General features: G+C 42.1%; 1 protein-coding gene across 2 annotated transcripts in view; it reads left to right on the forward strand.

Annotated features, from left to right (window-relative positions):
- Positions 1 to 12,854, forward strand: part of LOC6557797 (RNA-binding protein Musashi homolog Rbp6) — a 167,273-nt gene that overhangs the window by 54,244 nt on the left and 100,175 nt on the right. For both annotated transcript variants that reach the window (XM_032740468.2, XM_032740474.1), the window contains exon 3: positions 4,494 to 4,575. In XM_032740468.2, coding sequence (XP_032596359.1) covers positions 4,494 to 4,575 — 82 coding nt within the window. The remainder of the gene's footprint in view (positions 1 to 4,493; positions 4,576 to 12,854) is intronic.

Raw genomic sequence — 12,854 nt, forward strand, 5'->3', positions numbered from 1 at the left:
CTTTGTCTAAATATTATTATTTACGGCTTAGGGCCAAAGAGCCAGCAGCGACAACTGTTACCCCGGTAGCACACCGTCCTGAACTTTAACCCCTTAAAGTCGACGTAATTCACTAAGCGAAAGCTGCTCGCAAAACAGACGCAGATGCAGATGCCACTGCGTAGGGAAAATAACCAGCTGCGGGGCGGAGGGTGGCAAGCTGGAGATGAAACGTGCGTTGTCTTGTCGCAAAGTTTTTAAGACTTGCTTGACCGACCTTTGTCAAAAGTTGCTGGAGCGCATGAAAAATGATGCCACACGGCACGGGATGTGTTACAACACAGCTCTCTCTCTCTCTCTCGCTCGCTCATTTCTCTCTTTTTTCCTCTCTCTCTCTCTCTCTCTTCCTCTCTATCTCTCTCTTTTGTAAGGGTTGTGTGTGTGTGCAGACAAAATAGCAATTTGCGTTTTCAAACAAAACAAGCCGAGAGCAAAGCTTTGGTTTTTGTTACTGCCTTTTGCCTTGGTTCACAATTGATTGAAATCCCTAAGCGCACACCTTTTTTCTCTAGCACGGTTTTGTATGTTGCTTTTGTTGTTTTCTTTTGTTATTGTTGTTGTTGTTGCTGTTGTTGCTGGCTGGCTTAGCTGTGCCACATAGAAACACACAACTTCCGCTTTCTTTGGCAAAAACAATAGAAAGCACATAAATTTATGGTTTCAGCATTGTGCTTTTGACACACAACCATGTGGGGTGTTGGTAAGGTGGTGGGTGGGGGGGATGTTGAATAGGCCAGTAGTGTTTGGCAAGGGGGCTAACGTTAAGGGGTTAATATGCCTGCAACCGCAAACGGGATTCGGATTTGGGTTTTGGCCAGAACGTGCAATAGAGTGGGTCGTAACGAAGAGAAGTTGACTAGAGTTGACTTTTCTTATAAATAATTTTACTAAATGGATTTGGTATAAATGCTGACATTAAGCATGTGTGCGTGAATGTGCATGTTTCTGTATTTGTGGGTGTCTGTGTGTGTGCGGGAGTGTGTGTGGTAGCTGCTTGAACTAATTACCTGCAAATTTATATTATTTTTGTTTAGAAGGCAAAATGTTGCTTACTAACTGCAACAATCAAAATTGGCAAAATTGAGAGTTTGGCTTCATAACTGTATTTATATACAGTTAGTATATGGAGTGTGTTTGAGTGTGTGCGTGTGTGTGTGTATGTGCGAGAGTGTTGGGGCCAAGTTTAATGGTTTTTCGGGGCATTTTCTTGCAGCTGTTTCGCTTTGTGGTTGCCAGCACTGTTGTTGCTGCTGCTGCTGCTGTTGTTGTTGCTGTTGCTGTTGTTGCTGTGCGTTTCAAAATTTATGTTTGCTGGCTATGAAAATGAAATGACTGTGGTAAACATTTTAATTAAATCCAAGTTTGGCTTCTGCCTTCGTTACAACAATATATTTTGTTGTCGTTGTTGCCACTTTTGTTGACCTCTCACTCTCTCCCTCTCTCTCTCTCTCTCTCACTCAGTCACTCGCTTTTTTGTTCTTTTTTTTTTGCTCGTTTCTGTAGCAAATAAATTTTAATTTTATTTGGCCGCGTTTTAATTTGTTGTCCACATTTTTTTTTTTCGTTGTTTTTATCCTTCGCTTTGTATTTTTATTATTTCTCTGTGTTTTTATTCGCATTTACACTTTATGCATGTGCGCATTTATTTTGTTTGCTAGCTTTTCTATTGGCCATGATGCGGGCGTGTGTGCGTGGGTGTAGTGGGGTGTGTAGGGTGGCCGCTGACAGCCGGTCAAGTGACATTTGCCGCTGAACACACACACACACACACACACACACCAAGAGAGAGAGAGAGAGATGAAATGCAAAACAAACTTTGCAGCTGTCACTCAAAAATGAGATTCGCAGCGGCCGACAGCGAACAAAGCGATGCAATGAACATGCCAAGTGCTGATACAGGCAGGGTCACAAAAAGCATTCGAGGGCAGGTGGAGGAGTTGGATTTCTGAGTGGGCTGTGTGTGCACTGAGAGAAATGTGAAATGGTTAATTGGGCGGAATGGTATTTGGGTATGCGAATTGCTTGTCGCTATATGAAACGAATAGTTCGCAATGAGAACAGCAACAGCAGCAGCAGCAGCAACAGCAGCAAGAACAACAGCAGGGGTTAGAAAGGTAAATGAAAGGTTGACGGACAGTTAATTTCGGGCAGTTGATTGAGTTATGAGCTGCGCACACACGCACACACACCCGTTGCAAGGGGTGTTGGCGAGGGGGGGAGAGAGGTGACAAATGGAGCTGATTGCCGATACACGATTTTCATTTTGGCACATGGGCAACGAGTGCGGATTTGTTGGGAGTGGAGTAAGTCAGGGGGCTTTATATGTGACACATGCTTGAAGCAGGTGAATAGTTTTGGTGATGGGTGGTTCTCTAATTTTTGAAGAATGGAAATACGTTTTAATGCTGGCTCATTTGCTAATTATAAATTAAATTGTGTTCAACATAATCATAATACTTGGCTTGCGTTTATCTGGCAGTGAAAATCGAATTCTAAAATAAGTTTCATCCATAAATCATAATTAATCCGGCTTCCAAGGTCCTAGAATCCTAGAATGGAGACTCACTTTGATCATCTTTCATTCGTATTTAACAAAATTTTCAATATTTTTAGCACTTCTTTAGCACAACTTTTGTGTCAGTTTAAATTTGCAACTCAAAGCTTAAAACCTTGATAACTTTTGCAACTCACTTTCAATATATGTTCGCTCTTAAATTGTGAAAAGTAATTGCAAGTGCACAGGAAAGAGCAACAGCAAAAGTGTTAAGCACTTTTTTCACATTTCAACTACATTTCACCGAATAATACAATGCAATAGCTAAAGAGAACTAAATAATTAAACTAGCCAACTGGCGGCGACAGCTCATAAATTGGGCTTAACTCAAAAAGGCACGCTTAACTTTTTACCACTTTATTCTTACAATATGTATATATAGACACATGTGTATATGTGTATATATGTGTGTGAATTGGGTAGAAAGGTAGAAAGTTTTGCTGACATGTTCTACACCTGCAGCTAATTGGCAGGCCATTGAATTTGAAATGTCGAGCGAGCCGCCCCATTAAAACTTAAAGTGTAGCGAGCACATTACACATTCCTCACAGTATACACAAATAAACGTAAAGAGAGAGAGAGAGAGAGAGAGAGAGAGGGGAGGAGGGGGAGTGTGTGAGTGAGTGAGAAAGGGTGTGTGTTGTTGCCATCAATTTGCATGCCACACACGCATAGCGAGGACAGCAGCACCGAATCAAAGCCACTTTCATTGCCTCCATCGCCGCCTCCTCTTCCTGCTGCGTCTCTCGTCGGCGTCCTGCACTTGCGCCAGTTGCTGTTGCCTGTTATTTATGGCCACCGAAACTGTCATAAGCAAACAAATTGTTTTTTATTGTTCATAATTATTGTGCATACTTATGTAAATCACGCAACGCATTCCGACTTGTTTCGTTCCGTTGCATGCCACCCCCACACATAGACAGACATGCTGGCAACACTGCTGCTGCTGCTGCTGCTGCTGCTGCTGTTGTTGTTGTTGGTGTGGTGTTTGCTTGCCACAAGCGCAACTAGTTGCTATTTGCTGTTGCCGGCGAGTGTGCGAGTGTGTGACTGAGTTTGGTGTGGCAAAAAATCGTTTGTTTTATTGAATTTTTATTGTAGTTTGAATTTATGATGCGACTGCTGCGCATCCAGTCGACTGGATTAGGGTTTTCTTTGCCAGCTTTTGGCGGAGATGACTTTATCGGCTTTTTGCTGCATTAAATCGGGTAACTGGGCCCCAGCATCACCAGCATCACCAGCAACAGCAGCAACAACACCAGCAGCAGTAGCCTTCTTTCCTTTCTCCTACTCTGTAGCCCCTCGCACGCTGTTTGTCTGGCAATTTTGTTGAAATAACTTCAGTTTTGCGTTTGTGTGCGTACGTGCCACTCTGAAGTGCGCTTACTCTGGCTGCCAGATTAGCTCGGCAAAAGCCGCAGACAACAGCTGCCGTGGCAAGTACAGCCCAGAGGGGCGGCAGCAAAGGCAAAGGCACAGGCAGCGAGAGAGAGTGAGAGAGAGAGGGAGAGAGCGAGAGCCCAGTTTGGGGTAAGAGTCGGCACGAAATGGTTGCTGGTTTTTGTTTTTGTTGGGCCTTGAAGCGTGTGCATGTGAATAATGTCCAGCAATTGGCTTTGGAGTTGGGTCTGGCGTTTGTGTTTGGGTTTTGTGTGTTCCACAGACGACGTCATTTATTTATGGCGCGCAAATTTTTATGAAGACCGTAACCTAAAAAAAAAAAAACAACGAGAAAAAATTAGTAACTTTCGTTTCGCGGTGATTTCGTTGGGCCACAAAAACATGTTTGATGACGTCTCCCTGACATTTCATAAACTTCCTTCTTATTGAATATTTACCACAAGCCCACACTTGTTTCTGCATCATTGTTGTTCGACTGTTTTTGCTTGTTTATTTGCAGAGAGCTTACGCGATTACTTTGGCCGCTACGGCGACATCTCCGAGGCAATGGTCATGAAGGATCCCACGACGCGCAGATCCAGGTGAGTTTCTAAATAAACCAAAATAAACCCAAATCAAGATGTTAATCTCGACACAAATCAAAGGTTGTAAAATTTTGTGGCGTAAGCCATCAGAATATTGCAACAGATGCTGGACAAGAATTAGGGCAAGTGTTGAGTGACAGTAAAATTAGAAAGTTGCTTAAGCCATATGCGGTTTGCACTTAAACTTTTGTTTGGCATTTTACTCAAAAAAAAATATATATATATATAAATAAAAGTTTAAGTACAGATAAAGTCTAGCGAAGAAGAGCACCTCCAAATTGTTTGTTAGTGGAAAATCGTTTCACATTTATCGGTTTTATCGGTTTGAAGTATGTTCAATACATTTAATAAACGTTGTATTCGTTATATATATAATTGTATATTCAATTAAAAATCATTTAGCCAACACTTTGTAATGCAGATTTCATGCTTTGCCTGTTTGGCTTTGACCAGACATTGATTATTATTCTGGTAAATCTCGGTGACCGCATTTTTACCTTTCCAGCTCTGTTATTGACCCTTGTCGGCTGCGTTGCTCTTTCGACTAACCATATTCCATTCCCGGCTTTAAGTTGTTGTTGTTGGTGCTGCTGATGTTGTTGTTTATGGCCATGCACGATTGCATCCATTTCCAAATTTGAACAGTTTGGTTAACCGCTAATTGGTTTTAATTTTCATTGATTTTATTTCGCATTTTTGTATTTTTTTTTTAAATTGCTCGTATGTATGAGTGTATGTAATATGTATATATGTATATACAATATATATATATAAATGAGCTTCTCACTACCTGTCCCTTTCTGTCCCCTTTCCATCACACTTTCACTCCTGCTGCTGGGCTGTGTTGTATTTATGCGAATCGTTTGTCATTTGTTGCGGTTTCGTTCCGCTTTTGGTTGACTGCAGACCCAACCAGCTTGGCCCATTTTGGCCTCTCTCCGAGCTTATTCAAAAATGCTTAACGTAAATTAGCTGGTTTCTGCGGACAGTATGAATAATGAGCGCCATTTAATGAGTCAATTGCAATTGAATTTGAGCTGCGATAATCACAAAATAAAACCCCGACAGTCACGACATTGGCAGCTTTTAAACTAGTGCGTCACTTTACGAGTGCGTTGGTATGTGTGTGTGTGTGTGTGCCTGTCACTCAAATTAAGCGTTTTATGGCGGCGTATGCGCAATTTGAACACACGCTAAGTGAAGCGCGAGCGAAAGTTAAGCGCATTTTTTCCTGGTTAAAGGACTTTGTTGCAAAAAAACAGTGGAATGGAGAGAAAGAGAGAGGGGGGAATGGGCAACAATGGCATGCCATAGCGAAATATATCCTTGTTTTAATTGAATTTCGTCTAATGTCCTGTGCTCGACTTTTGCAGATCCAAACCAACACACACACACACACACACACACACAATCACTCGGCTCAGGTTAACAAGCGCCTCGCTGTTGGTAAAGTTTATGCCACATTCTTCAGCTACAGCTGCTGCTGCTGCTGCCATGTGTCCTTTGCCTTTGTGCATGTCACGTTGGCTGGCAAAATTTTTATGAACTGCGTGCAGCAGCAGCAACAACAACCACCGAGTACTGGCAACACTAACAGCTCCGCAGCTCCATTGGCTGGTGTCTTAGCAGTTCGAGCAGCAGCAGCAGCAGCAGCAGCAGCAGCTGGCAACAAGGACAAAAGACAGTATAAGGGCTGAGAGGGTGGGTGTGAAAAATCTAAGGCCCCATGTAGTTGTAAATTCCGCAGCTCTATTTGTTGGCGTTGTCGCTTGATGTCGTTGCTGATATCATCGTGTCAGGGATTTCTAGCAAAATTTAATAAAAACTTTATGTCGCTTAAAAGAATGTTTATGGAAATTTTTCACTTAAACTTGCGCAAAGTAATAAATGTAAACAGAATTCCTGAAAAGGTGCGACAACAAAATTCAAACTGAGAGCAACAGCAGCAGCAGCAGCAGCAGCAACAAGCTGCACACAAAGTTGTTCTTGTTGTTGTTGCTGGTGTTGCCGCCGCAGCGAGAGTCAACAGTGCGGTTAATAAATATGCGCACCAGGGCAGACAAAGAAAGCATTGCATACTTGTAGGCGACACCTTCTATGAGTGTGTGTGTGTGTGTGTGTGCCTGTTGCTGGCTTAGAGATACAACGCCAGAATAGATTGAGATACATGGGCTACGATATGGCAGCACTTCTATTCTTACTTTCTCTCTCTCTATCACTCTCTCTGTATTTCTCTCTCTCTCTTCCATTCTCTATCTCTCCCACTCTCCATTTCAGTCTGTCGCTGTTGTTTTGTCTGTTTGCAAATGAGATTGTATATTACAATAAAATGGAGTGAAGTACAAATTAGAAAACTTGCAAATAAATTTAAAAGCACAAAATGAAAGCAGCACAACAGCAAAATAGAATTAATACAAAACAACAACACAAAAAAAAAAAAAAAAAACGAAATCACAAACAAAAAAAAAACGCTCTGCAGGGCAAAAGCAAATGGCAAACAAAACACATTCAGCAAACGTTAGATGCGATACATGGGGAGCCGGAGGAGGAAGGGGAGGAGGAGGTGAAAACTGAGGGAAATTGTGAACAAAAAATAGCAAAACTTTTGCAACTTAAGCGAGTTTTTTTCTCTCGTTGTTGCTGTTGCTGTTATTGTCGCAGCGGCAGAGACAAAGCGGGTCGCTGAAGTGCAACAACAATAAAAATTGAGTAAAATGGCAAATGGCAGCTGTAGTAATGTTTGGGGGAAGGGTGTGGGAGCTGCGAATAGCTACGCCCCCTGCCTGCTACCCTACCCTACAGCAGCACCATAAGTAAATCCAAACAATTTATTGTTGTACTTTTAACATTCTTCTCATGCGCATTGTTGTTGTTGCTGCTGCTGCTGCTGATGCTTGTTGTTGTTGTTGTTGCCTGCCACCATTGAAGCAAACATAAGCGACTTTTCAATGAGTTTCGAAAGTTATTGAAACATAAATTATATCGCACGGCGCACGCACGCCAAGAGCAGACCCCGAGACCCCAGAGCTCTGGCTGGAGCTGGAGCCAGCCAACCAACAACCACAAGCAAACCCACAAATACGCCTGTAGCAACAGCAACAGCAGCAGCAACAGCAGCAGCAGCAGCAGCAGCAACACAAACAACAACAGTGACACCCCTTTAAGGCTGGCGTCGGGGCACGCGAGGTGTGGTTGAGTGGTTGGGTGGGTAAAGAGGCGGCAGTTGCTACCTTACGCATTTTTGTACATGGCAATTAAGTTAAATTTTTCTTTCTCTTGTTAATGTTTTTCATGCCCTTGCTTTTTGGCTGCCAAGTCTCATAACATTTGTCATGCAGCTTGCAACGCAAGTTTCTAGTTACCTTTTAAAAAAGTATAATGAAATGTGAAATGCGTGCGAATAAAAGTTTTTTTTTAAGTAGTTCAGTGTCAGAGACTGGCAGGTATTTGAGTTATGATGCTTACAACTAACTGTATAACTAGGTGAAACTGAATAACAAATTTGAAATTGTGTATAAGCCTATTTAAAAATCGTATTTAACTTTTAAATATGTAATTAATTTATTATAAAGCCATTTCATTTTATATTAAAACAAGATACTTGCTTAGTAAACTTAAGGCAATATTAATCTAGAGGCCAACGAAATAATGAAAAGCTTTTACTTTCAAAAAAGTTACAGTGTAGACATAGTTAAAGCTATAAATATTCTGTGTCTATAAACGACTTTTTTTCAAGTGTTATATAATTGTTGGGAGGGAGTTCTTTTGTCGACTAAGCAAATATATTTTTCATTTTCATTGTGGCTGTTTGCTGCTCGTTTTTTCTTACACGCGCCAAAAGTGGTATTTTATTTATATGCTGGACGCTCAGCGAATGTTTTATATGTGTGTATAAATTTACCTGGATCTGTATCGAGGCGGCGATATAACTCAGAAGCACATTTGCTGCACAATGCTGCACATAAATTTAAGAGGTCTTAGATAAGAAGTGCTTGTCGAAGAGCAAACACAACACGAAACACTTTCAAAACCATTAACTGTTTAGAATCTATAAACATTTACAGTCTGCTATGCTTTGTGTATATGTCGCTGGTGTTTGTGTGTGTGTTCGTATACAGATTGCTGACTTTAAAGTCGCAAATCATAAGTAGATGTGTTGAAATTTGAATCTATGATTCAATCAACAAGCGAAAGGCTTGAATAGGCGCATTTCATTGCTAGCTGGAATTAAATTATCAGGATCTTTGTTAAGCATTCAAAGCTAGTCCAAGATTAATTTGCAATTTAATTATCACTTTCAGTTAGTGTCAAACAAGGCAAATCGCTTGTGGCAAAATATACAGCGCTTGAACGTTTGGCAAATGATTTTGTAATTACAAAACACATTTCACAAATGCATAATTGCAAATATTCTGTATACATTTGCCCCTTTAGCGTTATCCTTTTGATTGCCATTTAACGATAAGTTTAATTTCTGCTCTCAGTGCCCCAAAATTCCACAGCCACTTTAATGTTATTTATGATCGTTTGTATATAGCGCCATAAGTTTCTGTTTCACATCAGGGCTTTTGGCACTCTCCCTCTCTGTCGCTTTGTCATCTCTGTTCTCTCGTTCCTGCTCAGTTCTGTCAGCTTCAAATCACTCATTACACTTACCACAGCAATCCAAAAACGTGGCCATAATTAACTCAATTTAATCGCCCTCCTTTCTCGTCCGCTCGACGCTTCAGTGGCTCACTTGTGTTTGTCATGTCGCAGCAGCAGCAGCAGCAGCAGCAGCAGCATTCAGTTAGCCATCCCACAGCCCTCAGTATGCTGACCTTCATCCGGCTCAGTTAACCTCACACTCCTGGCTGCTGCTATTGCTGATTCCTGTTTTCAGGAACTGAGCTCACACTTGACCACTCGACGATTGGTCGACGGCTGTTTTGGCAACGATGCTTTGCCCTTTTCATGTTAATTTGCAGCACAATGCCAAATGGGTTTATACATATGTATATACATTTATATATATATATATATATTTTGTTTTTTTTTTGTATTTTTTTTTTTAGCTCAACTCAACTGCATATGTTTTGTGTGTGGCTGTTTGTGAGTGTGTGTGTGTGTGTGTGTGTGCGAGTGTGTAGCAATTTTTCATCATTAATTATGGCGTTGGCTGTGGCAAACATCAGTCAGACGCACAGCAGCAGTAGCAGCAGCCAGCTTCAAACAGTGGCAGCAACAAACGAAGACCATTAGGACTTGCCTCCTGGTGCCCCTAACACCCGCACGCCCTCTCCTCCACCTCCCTACCCGCCACCGTTGCCTTGCCTCTTGTTGTTTGTTGCCACTGTTGTTGAGATGTCAGTCGCACACTCGGATGTTGTCAACTCATGTGTGTGTGAGTCTGAGTGTGAGTGTGAGTGTGTACATGTACTCGTACAGCATCACAACCTGCCAACGGACGCCCCCCCACCCTTTTGTTGGTGTCCCTGGTCACCCTTGCTGCCATTCAGCTGGCAGCATTGTTACTGTTGATTATTTCATGCGCTTTCTGCGCGTTTTTATGCGCATTTTATGTTTGTATTTTTGGCCGCCTCTTCTCAACGAGACTTTTATAAAGAAAGCCCCCGAAAAGTAAAATACTCGTATGCCCAGCGATTTATATTTATGCCTATATCAGCGTGGGCATATTGTCTCTGACATGTTGTACAGATAACAGACATCGCAGTTTGAATTCTCAATTAGCTGTTGAGGTTTTGGTTTGCATTTAATAAAAAAATTCACTTACACAAAATGAGAAGTTTTTGTTTTTTTAGGTTTTTAGGTTCTTGGCTTAATAGATTAATGATTCTATGAAATATATTACGGCTGACCTCTTCGAGGAGTTACAAATAAATTTCAGAAAAATCAAATTAACGTTAAAAAAGATACTTTGTAATAATTTTAACATTGCCATCCATTGTAAATGCCATCTGAAGATGTATAATACTTAAACAAATTTTGGAAAATGTAATAAAAGGAATTATACATAAATCTTGATTAATCCAGAAGACAATACAACTCAACAGCAACTGCAGGGTATGATTAAGTTGTGCTCCCACTTGAGTAATGTTGTTACTTATTATATTTTTTACGAGCGCTCACACCATTGTAATTGCTTTGCCGCAGCACTTTTACATAATAATAATAATAAAATGAATTATAAAATAAAGTTACCTTTTCGTCGGGGGCCAACTAAATGATGTGCCCCTGTCCCAGTGCCTGCCCCTGCTCCTGCTCCAGGACTTCACATTAACAAAAAAGGCAGCGTGGGCTGGCCAAAAACAGCAGCAACAACAACAACAACAACAAAAAAGAAGAATTTAATGTCTGCATCGCGTCACAAAAGAAGGCAACACTCAAAATTGACATTAGCAGCAGGCATACGAACCATAAAAACATAACAAATGGGCGCCCATAATGTGTGTCCTTAAACTGTCACTAAATCGATAAATTTTCATAATGGCCGGGCCATTTAAATATTTAGCCAGGAGGACGCAAGACGCAAACCCCTTTTGCAAGTAGAAACCAATGGGACCGCCATTTCTTTTCTTTCTTTATTTTTTTCTTTTCGCTGGATTAATCAAATTACCAACGACCCGCATAGATAGCCAGTCGATCTGGGATGGGTGATAGAGCAGAAAGACGGGGGTGTCATATCAACGCAAGGGCACGCACCGAGACCGGGTCTTAAAGGAACCGTTGACGACTTGGAGGCGGTTACCCGACTTTCGTGTATTGTGCTGTCCTCTCTGTTGTGGCAGAAGGGGCCTGCTTTGTTGAGTAGCTCAACTGCCAGAGCAGCTTGGTACTCACGCAGGCCCAGTTAAGTGTGCGTGTTCAAGGATGCATTTTGGTGCCCAGGCAAGCGACAACAACAACAGCAACAACAACAACAGCGACAACGACAACAGCGACAACGAATCGAGACAAAGGCATAAAAACGTGCAAAATGGGCGTGGGCGTCCATAGGCTTATAAAGTGCGAGAGGATGGGTATGAGGATGGGGGCCCATCCAAGGCAGGAAGCCACTTGTGAAAGTTTCATGCACGCGGCCCCACTTCACACGACAGCTAGCTGGACGAATTCAGGGGGCTGGTGCAGAAACAAAAAAAGCAGAAAAAAAACACTGTGTAGGAAGCACCACAAAAGCATCGTCGTCGTCGTCGCCAAGGTAGAGAGAGAGAAAGAGAGAGAGAGAGAGACGCAGTAGAGCGTCTTGGCGTCCTCAGTCGAGGCGAGGCAGCAAGTGCTTGTTAGTGCGCTCGGGATTGACGTTGACTGTAGCCAAAGCTTAGAAGTGCCACCAGAGCCAGTCCAGTTAACCTCCTTCTTCTCTTCCACATCCTCCTGCTGCTCCTGCTCGAGCTCAACACCCTTAGACGGTCTCTCGCTGTGCATCTTGAGTTGCATTCCTTGGCAATTGTTTGGGCGCTTTTGTTTTGTTCTGCAATTTTTACACGAAAAAGTCATTTGAATATGCGTCGCCGTCGTCGTCCTCTCGACTGCCTTACTCACTGCCTCTCTTTTTCTTTCTGCCTGTCTCGCTCTTAATGTTTAGTTAGCCGTCAGCTACTTTGCTGCCTCTCGTCGTGCTTACAGCAGCAGCAGCAGCAACAGCAACAGTAACAGCAATAGCAAAAGCAATAGCAAAAGCAGCAACAGCAAGTTGCAAGTTTTAGTTAAGGTTGAGGGCATGACTTGCGGCTGCCATTAATGTTCTCTCTGCGCTCGCAGCCTTGACAGGCGACGGCTGCAACAAATGGTGACAATAAACAGTACATTGTACGTTGCAACAAACACTCCTGTGTGTGCATGTGTGTGTGTGTGTGTGTCTGCCGCGCGTCAATGCGAGAACAGGCGTCACTTGTCCGCATTCGCCTTTCCATTGAGATTTGTTCATACTAGCTTGCACTTTGGGCAGGTCAGTTGGATTATTAACATTTGGTCATTATGTCTGGGTTATAATTGGAGTGAAGTGTAAGCTTAATGTTGCCACTATATATCGTAGTTTTTCTCGGTTTGCTTAGAATTTGCATACAAATTATACTCTCAAAAAGTGCTTGGAGCAATACTACATTGAAGGATGGAAACGCGATTCTGTCTCGAAGTTCATATTAAGACTATGCCCCCAAAAAGTGATATTAGGAGGGGTCAAGATTTACTGCAGTCATATGTTTGCCAACACTGAAACGATTTGCAAAAACGATAGTTTTTTAATCATGGGCTGACCTCCAGATGATGCCAAGTAA

The sequence above is a fragment of the Drosophila grimshawi genome, unplaced genomic scaffold (assembly GCF_018153295.1).
Source record: "Drosophila grimshawi isolate 15287-2541.00 unplaced genomic scaffold, ASM1815329v1 contig_44, whole genome shotgun sequence".
Lineage (NCBI taxonomy): Eukaryota > Metazoa > Arthropoda > Insecta > Diptera > Drosophilidae > Drosophila > Drosophila grimshawi.